General features: G+C 59.7%; 1 protein-coding gene across 17 annotated transcripts in view; it reads left to right on the top strand.

Annotated features, from left to right (window-relative positions):
* Positions 1-572: 572 nt before the first annotated feature.
* The window catches only part of KIF1A (kinesin family member 1A), a 74,152-nt gene continuing 56,912 nt past the window's right edge, over positions 573-17,812 (top strand). For all 17 annotated transcript variants that reach the window (XM_063108542.1, XM_063108515.1, XM_063108509.1 and 14 more), the window contains exons 1-9: positions 573-678; positions 6,991-7,067; positions 8,042-8,221; positions 8,838-8,903; positions 9,338-9,516; positions 10,144-10,255; positions 11,752-11,829; positions 12,585-12,650; positions 13,352-13,369. In XM_063108542.1, the coding sequence (XP_062964612.1) occupies positions 573-678; positions 6,991-7,067; positions 8,042-8,221; positions 8,838-8,903; positions 9,338-9,516; positions 10,144-10,255; positions 11,752-11,829; positions 12,585-12,650; positions 13,352-13,369 (882 nt within the window). The remainder of the gene's footprint in view (positions 679-6,990; positions 7,068-8,041; positions 8,222-8,837; positions 8,904-9,337; positions 9,517-10,143; positions 10,256-11,751; positions 11,830-12,584; positions 12,651-13,351; positions 13,370-17,812) is intronic.

Below are 17,812 nucleotides of genomic sequence, written 5' to 3'. Positions count from 1 at the left end.
GGCAACCAGCTGGTGCCCCAGGACGGAGGGTGTGATTGGGCATTCTGGAACACTGTTCCTTTTTAAAATGTCCCTGACATTTTGATCCTGGGCCAGCGCCCACTCTTGGGGCCTGGCACAGACCTCGCGTGGAGCCCACCCTGGGCCTGTGTCCTCAGGGGGAGCCCTTCTTGAAGACCTTGTCGTGGGCTTGAAGGTCACCTCCATGGTCACACCAAGGCTGTTTCTGGTTTCTCGTGTTGGTTTCTGGCTTTCCCAGGCTTGCTGGGCCAGGTTCACTGGCTCGTCGGCTCTCTCTCTCACGGCTTTCTGCTCTCTAAAATCAGTGCCATTTTTCATCTGTGGCTGCCTCCTCTCCGGTTCCTCATCCTGGGGGTTGGTCCCCATACGTGTGTCATTTAGTGGGGTCTGGAGGGGAGTGGCGAGGACCCGTGGGTTCAGCCGGCAAGCGGAGCACCCGCTCTGTCTCTTCCGATATTACCTCTGATTCACGTTTCTCTTTTTCCCAAGGTGTCTCCTGCCCTCGCGGGGGCTCCCACCACTGTTTGGAGGGACTGACGGAGGCCGCAGAGATGGCCGGGGCCTCGGTGAAGGTGGCGGTGCGTGTCCGCCCCTTCAATTCCCGGGAAATGAGCCGCGACTCCAAGTGCATCATTCAGATGTCCGGGAGCACGACCAGTGAGTATCACCCGAGAGGGGCCGTGGCCCTGTGCCTAAGGCCAGACTCGACGAGCCCCCGGCCCGCCGCCCAGAGCAGCGTCACCCCTTGTCTACATGGCGTGTGAGTGTCCGGGGCTGCTGTACAAACTACAGCAAACTGGCAGCTTATTCTCGGTTCTGGGGCCGGAAGCCTGAACTCGAGGTGCCAGAGGGGCTACGCTCCCTCTGAGGTACTGGGGACTGTCCTTCTGCCTCTTCCAGCTTCTGGTGGCCCCGGCCACCGTGACTCAGCTGTGCTGCTCCAATCTCCAGGCTCCACGTCCGTTGTCACTTGGCCTCTTTTGTTTGTGTCTCTGTGTTTTCGTGGGGCCTTCTTATAAGGACACTAGTCATTGGATTTAGGGCTGACCCCAGTCCAGTATGACCTCGTCTTAGCAACTAATTACATCTTTAAGGACCTTATTTCCAAGTAAGGCCACATTCTGAGGTTCTCAGGGGACGTGAATTTTGGGGGGACGGTATTTAAGCCAGTACACACAGTTACTGGTTTTTCACTTTATCTCAGCTGCCCTGGGTTTTTAAGATTTTTTGCTTTTGCCTGTTTTTTGCTCTGTGTCTGGTTGTACATCCTCAAACCTCGGCCATGCAGGAGGCCTAGAGCCCACAGGACGGCTAGGAGGGGGTAAGGGAGAGGACGACATGTCGAGGACATCAGGACAGACCTGCCCTGAGGCGGCCCTGGCATGCGGGTCTGGCGCTGGGGGCAGGAGGGAGAGGCCTGGCCCCTGAGCCTCCCCCTTTGCTCTTCCTTTACCATCAGCGTTTTTATTGGAGTGTGACAGACGTGCAGAGAGGCGGACAGCTCGTAGTGTGCACTCAGTGAACTCGCACAGTCTGAGCCCATGGGGACCCTGCACCCAGGCCGAGAAGCAGGACACAGCAGCCCCCCATGCCCCCCGCCCATCATTGCTCCCACGAAGGGGGGCCGTCATCCTTGCTTCTGGCACCCAGGGCAGAGGGGCTTGTTTGGGTCCTCTATGAATTGAACCAGGGTTTGGGTTATCTCTGCTGATTAACAGTGCACCCCAAAGCTTGATGTCTGAGAATAAGACTAGTCACTGTCTCCCACGGTTCTGTGGGTGACTGGGCTCAGCCAGGTGGTTTGTGCCTGGAGTCTTTCACGCAGCTGCCATCGCCACCGTCATGCATGCACTCGAGTGGTGCCAGCTGTGCCAAGCAGTTGGCATCAGCAGCCACCTTGCCTTCAGGGCATGGGGTAGTGACAGAGTCTAGCCTGCTCAGAGGTGCCCTGCCCCTGTATGGCTCCTAGTCTGTTGTCTACCGGGTTTGCAGGGGGGGCTTCTCTGAGAGAGGGGCACTTACAGCTGGTGGTTGGTGCCTCCCTCGGGTGGACCTCCCGGGCCTGTAGAGGGGTGAGCATTCGGGCATCGTTGGGGATGCCTCGGGCACCTTTAGGTCCTGTGGAGTGGGATCTGGACTGGGGGTGACCTTACCAGCAGCCTGTGGAGCTCCTTGGTGCTTTATTGAGCAGTGGGTGGTTGTGGGGGCCCTGCCTAAGTCCGGGGTAATGGCACTCCTGTGGGGCTGCTGGGCGTGGGGCCTGGCGTGCTCTCGGTTTCATCGTGATTGTTAGAGGTCGCCCCTCTGTTTGGTACCTAGAAGCTGACCCTGAGTCAAGAATTTGGAGGCAAAGGGTTTATTTGGGAGGTGGTCCCAGGAGGCACCGTGGGGAGGGGGCGGTTGGCAGGGAGCTGATGAGGGCTGTTAATGAGGGTGTGGCCACTGCGCAGTGGGGGCTCAGCCCTGCTGGGGCTTCTGTCGTCCTGTCCTGGAAGTCGGGGAGCTCATCCGGCAACTCCTGCCACTTGGCTGGTTTCCTCACCCTTCCAGCCCAGCCCTTTGTGGCCTGAGAAAGTGCTCAGGTGGTGTGACCCTGGCCTTAAAGCACTGAAGCCATGGGCTGAGCAGGAGCCATGACCCCTGGGTGGGAACTGTGAACTCTCGTATGAGCTGTGACCTCTGGATGGGAACTGTGACCTCCAGGTGGGAACTGTGACCACTGCTGGGAACTGTGAGGCTTGGTGGGTCTGCGTGTATGAGTGTGGTGGGAGACAGGCGCCCAGGCCCATCGCTGGGAGTGGCCTGGTGACGGGTGTGGGATGTGCTGTGCTGGCCCTGTAAGGTCACTTGTAGGAAATGCCACTAAGAAGATTATCCAGCAAGTGTTCAGAGGTGCATTCAGGAATGTTCACCGCAGCACTGTGTTTATCAAACCAGTGCCCAAATGCCCCAATGTCCACCAGCCAGGAGCTGGTCAAGGGACATCAGGTGTGTCCCGAGGATGCACTTGAGCGTGACTGTCAAAAGCTTTGTTTTTAAGGCCTCGGGACAACTCCAAACAACGTTGAGGGAAAGGGGGACAGGACAGCACAGAGCTGAAGAGTAAGACTGTGTTTGTGTAAAAGAGCATCTGGGCACCCATTACAGTTCCTGTGTGGCCTGAGTGTGTGTTCGTGGGGGCAGGGGAGACAGGGAGAGAGAGAGGAAGGGAGAGTGTTGGAGGTGGGCAATCAGGAAAAATCCCTGTGGAAGCTGTGTTCATTCTGGAGTGACGTTTCAGTAGGAAGTGCTGGAAGCCATATCCGAAGTCTGGGTGAAGGGCCAAGGGGACTCAGAGCAGAGGTGGGCGCCTCCCACCTGGGCAGGGAGGCCTGCAGGAGAGGTGAGGACTGGGTCGGAGCGGGGGACAGACTTTACTCCTGGAGGCCGAGGGGGCAGGGTGTTGTGGTGGGTGGCAGTCCCGACAAGGACGAGTCTGAGTCTGGGGTACACAGGGGAGGAGCTGAGCTGGGCAGCCATGTGCAGACAGGTGTGAGAGGAGGGGAGGACGCTAGGAGGGCAGGGAGCCACTTTCCCTGGTGACATCTCAGGTGGCACGAATAAATGAAAGCGGCCTGGCTGCCTTGGCTGGTGTCATTGCTCTTCGGGCCCCACCAGGCCCTGGGGAGGATGTCAGGGTGGGGTGACTGGTGGCCCGGCCAGTCCGTACTGCCCTGCCCTTCCCAACTGGGGGCATATTCCTGGGGTCTCCAAACACGAGGAGATGCCTGGTTCTCTAAAGTGTGCCACTTGCAGCTCCACAGAAACTGGGAGCACTTAGAAGTAAATTTAATTCGCCATTGTTTAGTCATTCCCTGGATAAGTAATACTCTTTATTTGAACGCACCAAACCCAGCAATTTGTGAGCCAACCATGTTTTTTGTCGTGCTTGCGTGGCTCATAGGCAGAGCCGCGTGGGAACCGCAGGGAGCAGGGCCACGCGTCACGCAGGGAGCAGGACCACGTGCCATGCAGGGAGCAGGGCCACATGCCACTTCCTCTCCACACGCAGCACAAGGGCTGTGACCTCATAGCGGGAGCAGCCAGCACTGGTCTCCTCATCTTCTTACATAGCATGACTCCCTCTGCGAGGTCCCCACCCCCACGACCTCACCTAACCCCGATCACCTCCCAAAGGCCCACCTCTGGATGCCATCTGCTAGCGTTAGGGCTTCCCCCGTGAATGTGGGGACCATCTGTGCTCAAGGCTGCTGGGTAGTTCAGGCTCCAAGAAAACCCTCCCTTCAGTCCCTCTTCCTCCTCCCTGCTCACGCCAGCCACCCCCACGTCTTTGTCCTCCCCTCTGAGCTGCAGGCCCTGGGTGGCCTTGGGCGGGGCCCCGGGAAGGTGAGCCCCGCCTTGGAAGGGCAACAGCTCCCGGGCCTGGCTGAGCCAGGGAGGAGGGGTTGGGGGCTCTTCACTGGCTGGTCCAGTCGCCGACTTCCTCACCCCTTAACCCGCACAGGAAAAAGCTGGAGACCCAGCAAGGGAAGCCCCTTCCCCAGCAGAGGCCACTGTCTCGAAGCCGCTGTGCAGCGAGGACAGGCCTTGGCAGGTCCCTCTCCAGGACTCGGAGGTGTTGGTGGGTGGACCTTGGGTTCCAGATCAGCTGTGCACCATGTGATCGGGAGCGTGCACATCCCTCTCTGAGGTCTGGGACCCCATCTGTGTAATGACAGAGGGTGTTTCCAGCCACACTGCAGGATCTGGGGAGGGGGTGGGGAGGGGACAGGCAGGTCTCAGGGCCCGAGTGACTCTGCAGGAGGCCCCACAGTGGATTCTCCCTATGGACCATTCTAGCTTAAGACCGTGACCTCCATCCCCACTCACTCACCCTGGCTGACCACCGTCCCCTCCCTGTCCAGCAATGCTGGGCACTCCCTGTGCCCTGTCCCGGGAGGCCCCCACCTCAGGGAGCTCACAGTTCACGTGTGGTACAACACACACGCCCAGCACCAGGACTCCACCGGAACAAGGTTGGCGCCCCAGGGCAGGGCCAGTGCTGGACAAGAAGGGGGGTCTGGACCCATCTGGGGACCCTGGCCCGAGGTGCACGGAGGTGAAGGGGACAGAGGCAGGGAGTTGGTGGCTTCAGCAGGGGGTTCGGGCCCCCTGTGAGAGCCAGCAGAGGTCCCAGCTCAGGCTGCTCCGGCAGGAGGGTGCTGATGGTTGTTTCCATGGCGTGGGCATGATCTGTGCTTGGGTTCGGTGGCTGCAACAGGTGCTGCCACCCAGGTCCCAGCAGAGGTTGAAACCAGGGCAGCTCACCCTCCTGTCTGCCTCTGCTCCGGAGGCAGCAGGGATGTGACATCCTCTGGGCTCCCAGGACAGGGCTGCCATGGTCAGTCGCCACTCCCTCCTGCTGGATTCCTGGGGTGCCTGGCACTTCCCACAGCTCCTCCAGCTGGGGCTCTGGGACCCGGCTCCCAGGACGCCTGTGCTGTCAGCAGACTTTGGCGTCCTTTGGCGTGTAGAAGCTTCGCCCGACCTCTGCCTTCATCTTCTAATGGCCTGCTCCCTGTGTGTGTGTCTGTCTCCAAATTTCTCCTTTTTATAAGGAGCCAGTTGTGCCGGATGGAGAGTAGGATCTCATCTTAACCAATCCCGTCTGCAGTGCCCCATCCCCAAATTAGGTCACATTCTTAGATACTGGGCATTAGGACTTCAAAATATGAATTTCTTGGGGACACAAATTTAACTCATAAGTAGGGGGTCTCTTGCTCTCCTTGGTGCTGGCAACAGGTCACCCTGGACATGCACTGGAGGTGGGGGCATAGGACGTCCTGGAGGCTGTGCTGTGCCCAGAAAGATGAGGCCCCCAGACCCCTTCAGCTGAGGCGTGCCAGTCCAAGGGGTGGACGGTCGGGACGCATCTCCAGGCGTGGCATGCGGGCCGGTGGCGTGGGGGCTTCGCTCTTCAGATTTGATGATGGGATCGAGATGGTCTCCCAGAGGGCCTGGGAGTCCTTCCGACTAGGACTGGCCCATGTCCCTCATGGATGTGAATGCCTGCGGGTGGGGGGCGTCTGCCTCTGGCCCGGTGGGGCCTCTGTCAACACAGAGCACCATCAGGTTCAGAGAGTGCTCTGGAGGGCAGTGAGCAGAGTGGCCTGAGGTCCTTTCCGCCAGGCCACCAGGACATGCTGCCTGTGCGTCCTGACCTGTACAGGGCCTGAGAAATGAGGGGCTGGGATGGAAGGCTACAGGCAGGTGCTCTGGGTTCCTGGGGCACTCGCGAGCCTCATGGGGGATGGGGACAGCTCCTGGGACATTCGTGGGCACGTGTCATGAGTGGTTGCATCATGGCTTGCTCAGGCTGCCTGGGATTGGGCCTGATGCTTGGCGCAGGAGGGAGTGGGGACAGACACTGTGATGCCATGAGAGCGGCCCCTGAAGAGCATGGTCCCAGAGGTCTTCATTCACAAGAGCAAACTCCGAATGAGCCTAACTGCCCGCCGATGGGAGGACGGGAGCGTGGTGATGCTCCCTGCAGTGGATACCCCTGCAGCAGGGATAGGGAGCTGTACAGGAATGGCACAGAGGTGGCGGGATGCCCCAGCCTCCAGGTGCTTCCAGGGCACGTGTGTGCAGAGCAGCAGCGGCACAGACCTGTGCTGCGGGTGGCCCAGGGTTTGCAGGAGGAACACCCTGGGCTGCTTTCAGGATGAGCTTGGTGAACTTGGCTGCAGACAAGAGCCCTGCAGGCCGGACCCTGGGCATTTGTGGGCAGCATGGTCCACCATAAAGAGAGGGGCAGAGATGGCTCCTCTGCCTGGAACGGGGCTGGGAGCCCTCCAATTTGGGGGTCTGGCTTGTCTGGGGCCAGAGAACCTGAGGACCCCACCTTCTTCCCTCAGGTGGTGTAGGCTCAGCTGATTGGGGCCCTGATCAGCACAGCACTAACCACCATGCTGTGTTGTCTCCCTGCAGCCATCGTCAACCCCAAACAGCCCAAGGAAACGCCCAAGAGCTTCAGCTTCGACTACTCCTACTGGTCACACACCTCGGTGAGCCGGGGCTGGGGGTCGGGAGGATGCTACATGGCCCTCAGGAGTCCTTCAGCCTCTCTGAGTGGCATGTTCCCCTCTAAATGGGGTGAGGACCCCACCTGGCTCCCCTGGAAGGTCACCCTGAGCTGGGACACACCCTGTCCCCAGCTGAGGTAGTGACCAGTGAGCTGCAGGGACCGAGGGGCCTTCAGCTCATGGTGGTCAGTCACCCAGGGCCAGAGCTCCACTTCCCCAAACACCCCAAATGCAGAACTCCCAAAGCTGACCCCTGGCACCAGCACCCTGGATGCTGGAGACTGGAGACCCTGCTCTTCCACCTGCAACCTCCACGTCCAGTCCACACGCATCCCTGCCCATCGCCCACCGCCTCTGGAATCCTAGAAGGCATCCAGCCGCCCCAGCTCCTTGCCTACACAGCTCTGAGCGCCTGGCCCCTGGAACAGCCCCCAGAACGACCCCAGGGCTCCCCATTTCTGCCTCCCCTGTCCAATCCGTCCTCCTCCCAGGGCGACTCCTCGACCCGACCATGCTGTCTCTTTGCCTAAAGTACCCCACTGCCCTCAGAACAGGCTATGGCCTGGCCTACAGGGTCCCCAGGCCTCCGAACCCTGCTCCCCCTCTAACCCCAGCTCTTGTCACCCCTGCCACCATCACTCTGGACTTACTTTGGTTTCGAGGTTCTGCCTCTGGGCCTTTGCACATGCTGTTCCCCCTGCTAGAGTGCCCTTCTGTCCTGCCCTGGCCTGGCTTGGTCAGCTGCCCTTCATCCTTCACTTGCGACACGGAGGGTCCCTCCTCCAGGAAGCCGCCTACCCACCCAGGCAGGATTGAGACGGGGGCAGGTGTCCCTGCCCACGGTGCTGCCTCTGGCACCCCGAGGCCCTGGGCACCACCTGTTCTCAGTGGACACGGTGGGCAGAGCCTCGGGCGCCCCCAGCCTCCTGCAGCCACACCCCATCCTTGCCCTCCAGCCCGAGGACATCAACTACGCCTCGCAGAAGCAGGTGTACCGGGACATCGGCGAGGAGATGCTGCAGCACGCCTTCGAGGGCTACAATGTGTGCATCTTCGCCTACGGGCAGACGGGGGCGGGCAAGTCCTACACCATGATGGGCAAGCAGGAGAAGGACCAGCAGGGCATCATCCCGCAGGCACGCGGGGCATGGGAGGCAGCAGGGAAGGGAGCGGGGAGGAGGCAGGGTCAGGGCAGGGGGGAGACAGACGTGGCCTGTGAAGAGCCTGGAGACCCAGGCCCTGGGATGGGCTGCAGGAGGGGCCCTGGCCTTGGCCAGTGCCCACCACGTCACAGGGTGGCTGGGAGGGCCGCTGTTCTCTGGGGGGCTGTGAGGGCTGGTGGTCTGGGCAGGGAGAGGTGCTTAGGACAAAGGGTGCCAAATGCTGAGAGCTGCCCCCAGCCTGTCCCCCCAGGCAGGTCTCTGGACCTGAGCTGGTCAGTATTTCACCTGGTCAGAGGGGAGAATGCCAGGTTGTCTGTGGGATGGTGGAGCCAGCCTCTGTGCAGACGAGGCTGGGTGAGGAGCGGATGGTCCACAGGAAAGATCAGATACCAGCCAGGGGTCCCCTGAGCTGGGCAGAGGATGCCGGCTCCTTGGCTGCAGGCCTTCCTGGTGACTTTACGATGGACTGTGTGACGTGAGGGTGCACGAGGGGCTGGGGAGAGCAGCAGCGTGCAGTTCCTCGAGGGACGGGGCTCCGGGAGCAGCCCCCAGCCTCACTGGCTGAGCGTGAGCCTCTCGGTCTCTGCAGCTCTGCGAGGACCTCTTCTCTCGAATCAACGACACAAGCAACGACAACATGTCCTACTCTGTGGAGGTAAGTTGCCCGGGTGCCCGCCTGTCCTCTGTTCCTCAGGGTGGGGCTGGGGGATTCAGGCACGACTGGTAATGCCCCTCTGACTTAAAGTGAGACCTGCCACTGGTTGCGCCCTTAGCTTGTCCCTCGCTTGCGCACGTGACAACTGCGCCCATGCGGGACTCAGACTCATAGGGCACAGAGGGTGATGGGGAGGCCTCCACTTGGCAGGTGTTCAGTGAGCCGCTCCTCCGTGACAGACGTACAGACAGAGCTGCATGGGCCCGACTGTGCTGTGGCTGAGGTGGCCCTGGCGTAACCACTTTGGGCGTGTGACACAGCCCAGGATAGCCATGGACTGACACCTGCCTTGCGCACGCATGCCAGGGCCGCAGGCAGGGAGCCATCACCCCCTCACCTCGGGGTCCCTGATGGCGTGGCACTCTGCCCTGCAGGTGAGCTACATGGAGATTTACTGTGAGCGTGTCCGCGACCTCCTGAACCCCAAGAACAAGGGCAACCTGCGGGTGAGGGAGCACCCGCTGCTGGGTCCCTACGTGGAGGACCTCTCCAAGCTGGCCGTCACCTCCTACAATGACATCCAGGACCTCATGGACTCAGGGAACAAGGCCAGGTGTGTGGAGGCAACGCCGCCCTCCGTGCCTGTGTCCCCACTGCCCCGCACTTGTGGCTGCTCGTCTCTGAGGAAGCCCTGCCTTCCCTCCGGGCGGGCAGGTCCTTGGGCTCCCACCGCTCTCCTGATGGGCTCTGTGCGGCGGTCCCCAAGGATGTGCCTGAGGCCACTCAGGGCACGAGTCAGCCCGCGAGAGGCCTCGGGCCCTCAGCACACCCTCACTGTGAACCTTCCATGCGGGGGCTGGGTGCTTGGGGAGGTGGCGGGGTCCTCGGGCTCCCGGAGCAGCTGGTGTGGGCCGTGGCACAGGATGGGCGGTGGGTGTTCCTTTCTCCTCTGTGTGGGGCTTCCTGCCTCAGGCCCGCAAGGGCTGCTGCCCAGCTGGGCGATACCTGGCCTTTGCTGAGCCCCGAGAGTGGGGAAGCACCCCCTTCATCGCTGCACCCACCCCCCGAGTGCCAGGCCCGAGCCGGGGCTGAGGACGCCACGGTGGGCAGGATGGAGGCGCAGCCACCACCAGGCGGGCGGGGCAGCCCCGGGAGACTGGTCCAGCGGCCAGCACCTCCTGGAACCCTCTTGCCCAACCAAGGGTCGAGGGGTAGCCGCATGTGGCTTCCTGTTCCTCAGGACTGTGGCAGCCACAAACATGAATGAGACCAGCAGCCGCTCCCATGCCGTCTTCAACATCATCTTCACCCAGAAGCGCCATGATGCCGAGACCAACATCACCACCGAGAAAGTGAGCGTGTGGCCTTGGCAGGCGGCGGCCACCTGGGAGCAGTGGCGGGTGTCAGGATGGAGGGTTGGGGTCAGGCTGGTCAGGGCAGGACGAGGACACCAAGCCAGACACTGGCCTGTGAGGAATGGGTGGTGTCCTCATGCTGGTCACCAGGCACTGAACATCCCCAGCCCAGCAGAGGCCTCAGAGAGAGTTTGGCCAGGCCTGAGGCCACCTCATCTCAGTGTGTGGGGCCACCTGGGTGTGAAAGGTACTCAGAGTAAAGGGGCTGTGGACCTGGGGTCTGCCTCCTGCCAGCTGGGCAGTCTTAGTTATGACAGTGGGGGCTGCAGGCCACAGGACAGGAGGTTCTCAGAGGGTGGTAGTGAAGGTGGGTGGTGGGTCCAGTGAGTGCCAGTCCCAAAGGTGCCTACGGGCTCTGGCGCAGACTGGTAGGAACAGGGGTCCCCACCCTCATCAGAGAGCTGGGGTCCTGGATTGGGAGCAGGGCCTCCCAGTGGGCGCCGGCACCCGCAAGCACAAAGGAGAGACTGTGCGAGTGGCCACAGCCCTGCCTGCCTCCCCTGCCCAGATGCCCTTCCCTGAGGAATGCCTTGGCATTCTCAGTGGGCTGGCGGGGGCCTCGTCTCCTGGGCCTTTATCCCAGACACTCAGTGTGTGGGCTCCTGGGGGCAGCAGGGCAGGTGCAGAGCCCTGGTCCTGTCATCCCTGCCATCCAGGCCATCTCCCAGCGGGCAGGGCTCTCAAGCAGCAGCCTGGGGTCTACAGAGGGGCTGGGCAAAGTTACTGTCACTCAGTCTCTGATGGTGCTGGGGGTCACCTTAGCCTGGCACCGTCCTCCTGACTACGGTGTGGTGAGCTGAGGCTCAGGGCAAAGCTGGAACCCACTTGGCCTGGCTGCAGCTGCCTGTCTGTCCTTGTTGTCAGCAGGCACTGAGAGGGTCCCGCTGGTGTCCATGGCCTGTTAAATGCCTGGACGAGTCCTGCCCTGTCAGCTGTGGCCTCCCTGAATGCATGTGCCCCCAACCCAGGCAGAGGGAGCCTCGGTTGGGGGCCCGGATGGTGCCTGGTGGCTCTAGGCATGGCTGCACCCCACGAGACAGCAGCAGTGGCTGGACCCTTGGTGTAGTTGGGTGCAAATCCCACCACAGACGATGAGTGCGTCCATGCAAACGGTGATGGTGACAGGACGTCCCTCCCAGCCACCGTGGGGAGACAGCGCCCTGTTGTGAGGGGTGTTCCCATGTGTTGAGATGGCCTCACCTGCTCGAGGGGTGAGCAGTCTTGGGGGAGGTGGCCACGCACCTCACTCGGGCAGAGCGTCGGCAGCACTGCAGACAGAGGCGCAGATGGAAACTCTGCGGGGTCGGAGAATGCGTTGCAGAGGAGGGGCTTCCATGGCTTCCCAAGTGGCCCTTGAGGTGTGCCCAGAGGGGGCAGGGCACCCCCTGTAGTGGCCTCGCAGCACCTCTTGCATTGACACATTGTCATTTCAGGTGAGCAAGGTCAGCCTGGTGGACCTGGCCGGGAGCGAGCGGGCTGACTCCACGGGTGCCAAGGGCACACGCCTCAAGGTGGGGGTCAGACCATCACACCAGCAGAGAGCAGTGGGCCCCTATGTGCCTTGATTTACCTGGCCGGCAGGGTCAGGTATCCAGGCATGGCCTACTCCAGGGTGGGCTGGGAAGGAGGGCTCTGCTTGGGGCTGGAGGGGGATTGGGGCCACCCCGAAGGGTGAGCCTGGGCAGAGCAGGGGTGCATGGGCCGAGCCTTTGGCTCCAGTAACCAGAGGCTGTGCCTGGTGCACCAGCTCCAGGTAAGCAGGGACAGAGACCCTGGTGGGGAAGCAGCCCCTCTCCAAACACGGGCCCTCAGCGATTGCGCACCCAGCAGCGCCTACATTTTCCCTCCAGAAGAACACAGGTGTGAGGCAGCAGCGGGACAGTGAGCCAGCTGGCCAGCGTCCTGAGGGGCCACCCTCCCATTGAAAGAGACTTGGTGTCAGGAAGGAGAGGCTTTATCTTCTTGAGCCCCCCTTTGATGCCCACCATTATCTGATGGCTGGGCTGGGGCTCTGGAAGTTGTACTAGTGGGGGTGGCGGAGATGTTACTGGGATTCAGAAGGAGTCGCAGAGAAACGCTGGGCAAAGTGCCCTGCCTGGCCGGTGGGGGCTCTGAGGCGCCTCCTGCCGGAACATCCCCTGCCCCTAGTGGCCCCAGAGGTCAGCAGTCAGGGCCCGGTGCCCTCAGCCCCAGGCCCCCGGGGATCACTGTGGAGCAAGAGGCCCCCGAGGCTTCCTGACGTGCCGACTGTCTTCTCTGCACACAGGAAGGAGCCAACATCAACAAATCCCTGACCACACTGGGAAAGGTCATCTCTGCTCTGGCCGAAATGGTGAGCTGGCCCAGGCTTCTTTAATGGGATGGCTGTGGGGGTGCCTCCCGTCCTGTCCTCCTTGGAGGATGCCGGGAGCCCGTCCTACTGTTTCCAGGCCATGTCTCTGGTGGAGTAGCTGGGGTTTAAGGGAAAGCCCAGACATGGGGGGAGTGTCACAAGGCTGGAGATGGAGTAGTGATCCTTGTCACTCCCTGGAGCCTCAGTTTCCCCACCCGCAAAATGGGGATGTGCTGCCTTCCTCACGGGGCCTTCTGAGGGTCACTGTGGGCTGTGGTGAATGTGTTGGCTGGTGTCCTTCTGGGAGGGCAGGGCTGTGGTCAGCTCTGACCTCCATTGGCCCAATCCAGGCCATCCAGAGGGAGCCCACAGCCCTCGGAGGTGAGAGGCTGGGCTTGCTGGGCCCTGCAGGAGAGGTGCGTGGCCCACTCTCCAAGGCACCCAGGCCTCAGGCCAGAGACCCTGCCCTACTCTGAAATTGTTGGGGTTGGGGAAGACCACTGGGTGACAGTGGCCTGAGAGGTCACACTGTCATTTGTCCTGCTCAGAGTGCCCAGCCATGGCCAGGCATGGGGTGATGGACACCTGGCATGTGCCCTATACTTTTACCCTCTGGAACCAGTTTGTCCTCCCCTTCTGTGACACCCTGGGGCCCCAGCCTCACTTCAGGTGCTCAGACTCTTCTGTCTTTTCTTTTTCAGGACTCTGGACCCAACAAGGTAAGCTACTGTCTTCTGTCCCGATGGCAGGGGGCTGGAAGCAGAGCGCCCTCAGCCCCAATAAATGGCTCTCAAGAATCGTGGGAAACTGTGTGGGGAAGCATGAGGGGCTGTGTGAGGAACGGTGTAAGGACTTCTGAGAGGAACTGTTGGAAAGACTGTGCGTGCAACTGTGTGGGAACCGTGTGAGCAACTGTGTGAGGAGCTGTATGAAGTTGTGTGGGGAACTGTGAGAAGCTGGGAAAGCGCGTGAGGAACTGTATGACGGACGATGTCAGCGGTTTTAAAGATTTATGTGAAGAATTATGAGAAACAATGTGGAACGGTGTGGGCAGCTGAATGGGCAACTGTGCAGAAGCATGTGGAGCTGTGTGGACAATTGTGAGAAACCCTGAGGAACTGTGTGGCAAACCGTGGGGGGAATTGTGAGGACCTGAGGAAGTGGGTGTAGAACTGTCTGAGGAACTGTGAGGACTGCGCAAGTATGTGTGGAACTGTGCGGGAACTTGTGTGAAGGAGCGTGTGGGGAAGTGTGAGGTACTGTGTGGGACAGTGTGAGAAACGGAGAACTGAGTGGGATTTTGTGAAGAATTGTGAGGAACTGCATGAGGGGGGAGGGGATTGTGTGAAGACTGTATGGAAATGTGAGAGGAAGTGTGTGGAACGATGTGGGGAAATGTGGGAATTGTGTGTGCGGGAACCATGAGGAACTGTGAGAGGAACTGTGAGTGACGAGTAAAGAACTGTGTAAGGACTGTGAGCGGAACCGTGTGAGAAACTGTGAGTAGCTGTGAAGAACAACATGTGGAACTGTGTGAAGAACTTGGTGGGGAACTGTTTAGGGGAAGTGTGAGGTGCCGTGTGGAGAACTGTGCAGGAACTCTGCAATCGTGCGAAGAAGGTGAGAAGCTGTGTGGAACGCGCGAGGAACTGCGGAAGTGGGAGAGAAAGTGTGTGAAATGATGTGGGGAACTATGCGTGGGAACTGAGGAAGTGTGTGAGAAACTGAGGCACTGCATGGGAAGTATGTGTAGAACTTTTGAGGGACTGCATGTTGACTGTGAGAGGAACTGTGTGGTAAACGATGAGAGGAACTGTGTGGGGATTGTGTGGAGAACCGTGGTGAAGGGTTGTATGAGGGACTGTCAGGAACCGAGAGGAACTGTGTGGGGATTGTGTGGAGAACCGTGGTGAAGGGTTGCTGTGTGAGGGACTGTCAGGAACCGAGAGGAAGTGTGTCAGGGATTGTGTGGAGAACCGAGGTGAAGGGTTGCTGTGTGAGGGACTGTCAGGAACCGAGAGGAACTGTGTGGGGATTGTGTGGAGAACCGAGGTGAAGGGTTGCTGTGTGAGGGACTGTCAGGAACCGAGAGGAACTGTGTCGGGATTGTGTGGAGAACCGTGGTGAAGGGTTGCTGTGTGAGGGACTGTCAGGAACCGAGAGGAACTGTGTGGGGATTGTGTGGAGAACCGAGGTGAAGGGTTGCTGTGTGAGGGACTGTCAGGAACCGAGAGGAACTGTGTGGGGATTGTGTGGAGAACCGTGGTGAAGGGTTGCTGTGTGAGGGACTGTCAGGAACCGAGAGGAACTGTGTGGGGATTGTGTGGAGAACCGTGGTGAAGGGTTGTTGTGTGAGGGACTGTCAGGAACCAAGAGGAACTGTGTCGGGATTGTGTGGAGAACCGTGGTGAAGGGTTGCTGTGTGAGGGACTGTCAGGAACCGAGAGGAACTGTGTGGGGATTGTGTGGAGAACCGAGGTGAAGGGTTGCTGTGTGAGGGACTGTCAGGAACCGAGAGGAACTGTGTGGGGATTGTGTGGAGAACCGTGGTGAAGGGTTGCTGTGTGAGGGACTGTCAGGAACCGAGAGGAACTGTGTGGGGATTGTGTGGAGAACCGTGGTGAAGGGTTGCTGTGTGAGGGACTGTCAGGAACCGAGAGGAACTGTGTGGGGATTGTGTGGAGAACCGTGGTGAAGGGTTGCTGTGTGAGGGACTGTCAGGAACCAAGAGGAACTGTGTGGGGATTGTGTGGAGAACCGTGGTGAAGGGTTGCTGTGTGAGGGACTGTCAGGAACCGAGAGGAACTGTGTGGGGATTGTGTGGAGAACCGTGGTGAAGGGTTGCTGTGTGAGGGACTGTCAGGAACCGAGAGGAACTGTGTGGGGATTGTGTGGAGAACCGTGGTGAAGGGTTGCTGTGTGAGGGACTGTCAGGAACCGAGAGGAACTGTGTCAGGAATTGTGTGGAGAACCGTGGTGAAGGGTTGCTGTGTGAGGGACTGTCAGGAACCGAGAGGAACTGTGTGGGGATTGTGTGGAGAATCATGGTGAAGGGTTGCTGTGTGAGGAACTGTCAGGAACTGAGAGGAAGTGTGTCAGGGATTGTGTGGAGAACCGTGGTGAATGGTTGCTGTGTGAGGGACTGTCCGGAACTTAGAGGAACTGTGTCAAGAATTGTGTGGAGAACCGTGGTGAAGGGTTGCTGTGTGAGGGACTGTCAGGAACCGAGAGGAAGTGTGTCGGGAATTGTGTGGAGACCGTGGTGAAGGGTTGCTGTGTGAGGGACTTCAGGAACCGAGAGGAACTGTGTGGGGATTGTGTGGAGAACCGTGGTGAAGGGTTGCTGTGTGAGGGACTTCAGGAACTGAGAGGAACTGTGTCGGGATTGTGTGGAGACCGTGGTGAAGGGTTGCTGTGTGAGGGACTTCAGGAACCGAGAGGAACTGTGTGGGGATTGTGTGGAGAACCGTGGTGAAGGGTTGTTGTGTGAGGGACTGTCAGGAACCGAGAGGAAGTGTGTCAGGGATTGTGTGGAGAACCGTGGTGAAGGGTTGCTGTGTGAGGGACTGTCAGGAACCGAGAGGAACTGTGTGGGGATTGTGTGGAGACCGTGGTGAAGGGTTGCTGTGTGAGGGACTTCAGGAACCGAGAGGAACTGTGTCGGGATTGTGTGGAGAACCGTGGTGAAGGGTTGCTGTGTGAGGGACTGTCAGGAACCAGAGGAACTGTGTGGGGATTGTGTGGAGAACCGAGGTGAAGGGTTGCTGTGTGAGGGACTGTCAGGAACCGAGAGGAACTGTGTGGGGATTGTGTGGAGAACCGTGGTGAAGGGTTGCTGTGTGAGGGACTGTCAGGAACCGAGAGGAACTGTGTGGGGATTGTGTGGAGAACCGTGGTGAAGGGTTGTTGTGTGAGGGACTGTCAGGAACCGAGAGGAAGTGTGTCAGGGATTGTGTGGAGAACCGTGGTGAAGGGTTGCTGTGTGAGGGACTGTCAGGAACCGAGAGGAACTGTGTGGGGATTGTGTGGAGACCGTGGTGAAGGGTTGCTGTGTGAGGGACTTCAGGAACCGAGAGGAAGTTTGTCGGGATTGTGTGGAGAACCGTGGTGAAGGGTTGCTGTGTGAGGGACTGTCAGGAACCGAGAGGAACTGTGTGGGGATTGTGTGGAGAACCGTGGTGAAGGGTTGCTGTGTGAGGGACTGTCAGGAACCGAGAGGAACTGTGTCGGGATTGTGTGGAGAACCGTGGTGAAGGGTTGCTGTGTGAGGGACTGTCAGGAACCGAGAGGAAGTGTGTCAGGGATTGTGTGGAGAACCGAGGTGAAGGGTTGCTGTGTGAGGGACCCTCAGGAACCGAGAGGAACTGTGTCAGGAATTGTGTGGAGAACCGTGGTGAAGGGTTGCTGTGTGAGGGACTGTCAGGAACCGAGAGGAAGTGTGTCAGGGATTGTGTGGAGAACCGTGGTGAAGGGTTGTGTGAGGGACTGTCAGGAACCGAGAGGAAGTGTGTCGGGATTGTGTGGAGAACCGTGGTGAAGGGTTGCTGTGTGAGGGACTGTCAGGAACCGAGAGGAACTGTGTGGGGATTGTGTGGAGAACTGTGGTGAAGGGTTGCTGTGTGAGGGACTGTCAGGAACCGAGAGGAACTGTGTCAGGAATTGTGTGGAGAACCGTGGTGAAGGGTTGCTGTGTGAGGGACTGTCAGGAACCGAGAGGAAGTGTGTCAGGGATTGTGTGGAGAACCGTGGTGAAGGGTTGCTGTGTGAGGGACTGTCAGGAACCGAGAGGAACTGTGTGGGGATTGTGTGGAGAACCGTGGTGAAGGGTTGCTGTGTGAGGGACTGTCAGGAACCGAGAGGAACTGTGTGGGGATTGTGTGGAGAACCGTGGTGAAGGGTTGCTGTGTGAGGGACTGTCAGGAACCGAGAGGAACTGTGTCAGGAATTGTGTGGAGAACCGTGGTGAAGGGTTGTTGTGTGAGGGACTGTCAGGAACCGAGAGGAAGTGTGTCGGGATTGTGTGGAGAACCGTGGTGAAGGGTTGCTGTGTGAGGGACTGTCAGGAACCGAGAGGAAGTGTGTCAGGGATTGTGTGGAGAACCGTGGTGAAGGGTTGCTGTGTGAGGGACTGTCAGGAACCGAGAGGAACTGTGTGGGGATTG

Source organism: Cynocephalus volans, chromosome 1, assembly GCF_027409185.1.
Source record: "Cynocephalus volans isolate mCynVol1 chromosome 1, mCynVol1.pri, whole genome shotgun sequence".
Lineage (NCBI taxonomy): Eukaryota > Metazoa > Chordata > Mammalia > Dermoptera > Cynocephalidae > Cynocephalus > Cynocephalus volans.
Note: the sequence above shows the minus strand (reverse complement) of the source record. Positions and strands in the feature narration are given on the sequence as shown.